General features: G+C 33.4%; 1 protein-coding gene across 1 annotated transcript; it reads left to right on the forward strand.

Annotated features, from left to right (window-relative positions):
* The first annotated feature begins 3,153 nt into the window (after window positions 1-3,153).
* Window positions 3,154-4,417, forward strand: SPL (sporocyteless (SPL)). The gene is made up of 3 exons (XM_079074514.1): window positions 3,154-3,759; window positions 3,847-3,966; window positions 4,054-4,417. Exons 1-3 carry the CDS (start codon window positions 3,274-3,276, stop codon window positions 4,297-4,299), a joined length of 852 nt encoding a protein of 283 aa, XP_078930640.1. The 5' UTR covers window positions 3,154-3,273; the 3' UTR covers window positions 4,300-4,417.
* Window positions 4,418-5,820: the final 1,403 nt, after the last annotated feature.

The following is a 5,820-nucleotide window of genomic DNA, read 5'->3' on the forward strand; positions in this document are numbered from 1 at the left end:
CCACTAATGATCATGCTACACCACTTGTGCATCCTGATGCTCCATTAGGTGGATTGATGCGCCACACATTTTCTTGGTGTGCCATATGTGTTCCTGATGAGCCATGGTATCCCTTGATGAGCCACATATGCTATGAAGTCCTCTATGATGCTCAAGATTGTTCAAGGTTTCTCACATGTTGAAGATACTTAAGGATTATTGCTTGATGTGCCACAATGATGGTTAATGAGCGATGGTGATCTTGATGTGTCACTTTTGCATCATGATGAGCCACTATGGATCATCATGCTCCATCATGTATGTTGTTGATGCTCATGCAATGTAAATCAAGGATGAATGTTGCAGAAGCTGTTGCATGACGGATTATGATTGGTTGACATCATTCATGGGTCTATGGGCCATTGGGCTTGGCCTATTAGGGTTTTAAGTTTGATCACTTCACTATAAATAGGGATGCTGCTAAGTCATTTGGTGTCTTGTATCCTTAGTGCATATGCCAAATATTTGTTGAGTTGTACTTCTAATCTCTGTTTGAGAACTTTGTAAATAAATAATACTCCCCTACTACCCGTTGACGTATGTCACCTTGACCGAACCACGTAAATAATATGTCTTTTTGTGCTTTTGGTTTCGTGTGTTATCCGTATTACTTCCTAACAAGGATCATCAGAACTTGACAAGTGACATCAAATTTGTTCTGATTCTTGACAAGTATTGCCTGTTTTCCCTAATAGAGGTTAAATGGATCAAAACGAGAAACCAAAACGAAAATGACCTAATTAAAACTCGATACAAACAACCAATATGATAAACACGAAAAAGATAAAATAAAATAAAACTTTAGTTTATTTATTAACTGATAACTTATAATACAAAACATGACAAACACGAGCAACACATATTAATATTATGTCAAAATTTGTGTCGAATTTTGAACTTGAACACTACATGACACGAGTTCGTATTTTTTTACACATGACACAAACATGAATTTAAAATTTAATTGCGTCTCAATTTCGTTTCGTATCGTATATTTTTGTCGGGCCGTATCATTATTTGTCACCACTAGAAAATAGATCTAATCCATTGTTCTAACATTATTTATCAATATTACAATATCATTAACCTTAGGAAGTGCTTTCATAAATGAATTCAATTAGAGAATAAATCTAACTCCGACTTGTAATTAAACCTAATTGATATGCTTCAATTGATAATTAACTAATTGAGTCATGAGTCATATTCTTTTTTCAAAAGCTAAATGCAAAATTTGATAAATGTTCATTGAACCTAATTGAAAATGATAGCATCATAATTTGCACTACTTGTAACATTAAATATGAATCTAAATTATGACATTAAGCTAATCATAAAAAATGATTTCCACCAAATCAAATCATATGTTCATAAATCTACAGTTTAGAAACTCTATTGGAACTTCATAAACTTAACTTCAAACTTGCAAATGAATTCCTGCTTCCCAATTAGTAGTAGAATCATGGAATTATATACTAGTCTTAAATCTAAATCATAAGTCTCGAACGATGCTTTCTTATGAAGATTTTGACTTAGGTTCATTAAGACTCTTCCAAATACGTCCAGTTTCACAAACTCTAACAAAAAATAAAATTTCTCTCATCTCTCAAGTTCGTATTGATGCGTTTGAAGAAAATTATGTGGGTTTATGCTCATAAGTTTGGTCTTGATAAAAATATTCATTCAAGAGTTAAATTTTTTGCCCCAATTTACGAATGTTACGCTTTGAAACGTACCTCGCATCATAGTTATATACAAGTTTGTGTATTCCCTCCATTGAACTCCTCATCCAAGGCCCTACACCACCTTTTAAACTCAATATTTGTTTATTTTGAGATTTTCCCGTTAAGGCTAAAATAATTGGCAATGTACTTACTTATCAAAGTTGACATATGTATTTAGATGGTTAAATAAATCAAAGCAACTCTATCTATGATTTTTTTTTCCTGTTGTATATGAGAAGATATAAACAAAACCATATGAACTTTCATAGTATTCTTTTTAGCAACCAACAATAACTACAAACACCAATAATTGCAAGTTCCATTCCAATATTTTCTAAAATTAGAAACCAAAAATTGGGTTCTTGTTAGTGTAGATTTTTGCCACTATTGGAATTTGAGAAAATGTTGATCTTCAAAAGATTTGATAGTGAAACGCCCAACTGTAATACTTCATTTTTTTTGCCTTTTTCTTTAAGAATTAATAAAGAATAGATTTTTCTTCTTCAAACAAATAAAGCAAAAACTCATAATACTCATAAAAAAAACGTCATCGTTCTACTTGTATGAATATGTTATTCATATTTATCTTTTATGAAACATTTTTTTAAAATTATGTTTAAAAGAATATAAAAAAAAGAACAGAAGGTTGTTGTCGAATGTACAGAGGCATGCAAATTGCTCCTGGCATGCAAATAATGTTGGTCATTATCGTAATCCACATTAAAAAGCGCCACCCTCCTTAACCTAATCATTTCATACTTATTTTAGCAAATCCTAACCCCTGTCTACTAATATGCGCCCCCTCACACCTTCTAGCCAGGGGACCATCCTTTTCCCAAAATTTCCATGTTCAGTTCGGTCGTTGCTTCACGCGCCTCCTGTTCTCCTTCTACACATAAATAACAATAATAATATAATAAAAAATATATAAATGTATTATAGATAAATCATTATTCATCAATTTTTTGGAATATTTTATAAGATGGTAAAATAGGAGAACCTAGTTTTAATTTGAGTTGACTGTGCTAAATTACTTTGACCTCGGTCTTATTGTTTGATTACACATAAAACTTGATATAATCAATAAGTAAATAAATACTTTATAACAATATAACCTAATATTTTAGACATTACGTTTTTAAAAAAAAAATAGTTATATCCATTGTTTTATATTTTTAAGAAAGGAAATGGTACGTATGTGTTATTGTAATAACGTCAAATGGAAACCCTAAAATGGTTCAATTTTTACTATTTCCACACATCTGACAGTCCTTTTTCTAGTATAGACAAAACGAGGTACTTCTGGAAATAGCAATTCTTGCCTGGCAATAACAAAAATGCATTTCTATATATTGTTGCTCTACTTTTACACTGTAGAAACCATAACCAAAAACACAAAGAATCTCACTTCCTCTTTCTGATTCTATCTCTCTAAATCTCCAACTGTTTTCTCTTTCTACAAACCGATCTTCTTCTTCTTCTTTGTGATCTTGTTTGATCTTCTGTTACTAATATGACAACTTCAATGGTGATGGAGATGAACCTCGGTGAAAATAGCGGTGTGAAGCAGAGTGTTAATGGCGGTGGAGGGAGGAGGAAGACGAAAGGGAGCGAGTTGACTCAGAAGAAAAACAAGCAGCCTCAGAGAGGTATGGGAGTTGAACAGCTTGAACGACTTAGGTTACAAGAGAGATGGAAGAAAATGACTGAAGTACCCTCACTCCATCATCCTTTTGCTCTCCCTGGTTTCAGTTCATCGTCGTGCACTACTGTTCCAAATCAAAACACCGGTGTGCAGTTCCGCCCTGCGCAAGGTGCAGCTCCGGCGATGTTGTTTCACGGGATCGGAATCCATGGAACGAATCTGTTTTCTACGGCGGAGCATGTCATGGATCCGTCTGTGAATGTTGGATTCCGATTTGATAACTCGAAGGAACTCTCTTCAATCCCAAACTACGTCGTCAAATGTGCTTCCGATGGCTGCGGCGTTTGTCACAAGGTATATAACTAAATCAATACATTCTTTCATTTCTCCATTTCTTCATTTCTAACATCTAAAACAACTTTTTCAAAATCTTCTCGCCAGAAAAAGCGAATCCATGGTGGAAGCAACGCCTGCTCTCTGAATCCGTTCCGTAATCTCGCCGGAAACAACTCCGTCGTCGAGATGATCGACGCAGCTAAAACTCGTCTCTGTTCAGGACAGGTATTTAACTAATCAACCAAAAAGTACAAATTAGGTCTCCAGTCAGCGTCATTAATGGTAACTAATTTACAACGACATATATCTCAGGTGACGGAAGTTATTTCGGTTTACCGGAACGGTGGAAGTGCGATGACGGAGTATGAGTTTTTCCCGGAAAAAGGTGGCAGAGGAACGACGTCAAAAACATGTTGTGGAAGTGGAAGTGGTAGTGGTGGTTCTGTTGGAGGAGGAGCAGTAGCGTTACACGGCGGTGATCGATCATGTGTAACAGCAGCTATAACTGGAAACGAAGAAGGAAGTATTTCCTCCGTTGATCTGTCTTTAAAGCTTTAGTATTATCATCATCGATCATCAGTGGACTCTGATCATATCTTTCACTTTTGTATGTAATGCATGTGATCGAAGCATTGGTGCACCTCCTTTCATATTACCTCTTTTATTTTCTTGTTTTTATTTTATTTTTTTTAATTATGCATATATACAAATGCATTAAGATGCAACCAAATTAGCTGTAAAATGAATAGGTTAAAAACCTATGATTTTGGTATTTTAATGGAATATATATATTCTATATATGTTATATGAATTTAGTTAACAGGTAGTTCATACAGTTGTCATGTGATGTGTTAAGATTATGAATTTATGATATGAATGATTTATTTAAATTGTGGTGGGACAAGATGAAGCTTTTACTGAAAAGCTATAAAACCCTAGGATATACATACAGTGTATATGTATGTATGTATATATATATGTGTAGGAGTGGGATATGAAGAAAGTGAAGTAGGAAGCTTTCTGTTAATGGAGGAGACTTTAAGCAAGAGAGTGGTTGTTTCAGGTAAAAAATGGTGGTAAAGAAAGAGAGATCTGCAGTGGCTGCTATTTGCAGATGATGCAGGAGATGAGGCAGATCAGTGCACTATTGGGATCTCACAACATTTTTTATATGTATTTATATAATCAATAACAATATGGAGTATATTTTATTTAAGATATATTTATTTTAAGTAATATTATCAATTTATAAGCTTATACACACACAAACTCACGTAGTTTATATATTTAAATAAATTTTGTTGTAAAGGGACCAATTAAAATTAATTGAGGAAAACATGCAAAAATATAACCTAAAGAAATGGACAGCTCAAAATGTAACGAAATAATAAATACATGCCGTTATATCAGTTTAATTTTTATAGAGAAAGATGTTATTATCGTAACAAATAAAAATATAGTTTGCTTAATTATATCAAACCCCTCCCTCTATCCCCTTTCTTGATCAGAAATTCTCGCATTGTCACCTACTTCAATTCATCACCTGCTATGGTTTGGTCTCGCACCCTCGTGTGACAAAGCCACACCAGGTTACGTTACATGTGAATGACTAACTTCGTATATAATTGCATAAACTAAAAACTCTCTAAAATGGATTTTGTACACACAAAATTGAAGTACAATAATCTCACAATTCTATTTAAGTCATAAAAGATCGTGGGAAGAGTTTAGTTGATAACATGGGGTCTTCACTTGGGAGGTAAGGAGCTTGAACTACAACTCCTTAATACTAGAAACGTTCTCTATTTGCACAAGACATTTTATCCATTCCAACAACTAGTGTTGCATTAGTGTTGGAGGAAAAATAATTGATGAATATTGTTATTGCATGCTACATGAAACTGTAAAAAAAAAAAAAGCAACTTGATGTCTTAAGTAAAATGTAATTCTTATTTGATTGGATTTTGAGGTATTAAATAATGTATTTCTTATGTAATGGATTTTGGGTATTAAGTAATGTAGTAGATATCAATATTTTATGAGAAATATTAGTTTGTGACATACATCAAAATTGAAGAA

The sequence above is a fragment of the Lactuca virosa genome, chromosome 9 (assembly GCF_052849685.1).
Source record: "Lactuca virosa cultivar CGN04683 chromosome 9, Lactuca_virosa_CGN04683_v6, whole genome shotgun sequence".
NCBI classification, from domain to species: Eukaryota; Viridiplantae; Streptophyta; class Magnoliopsida; order Asterales; family Asteraceae; genus Lactuca; species Lactuca virosa.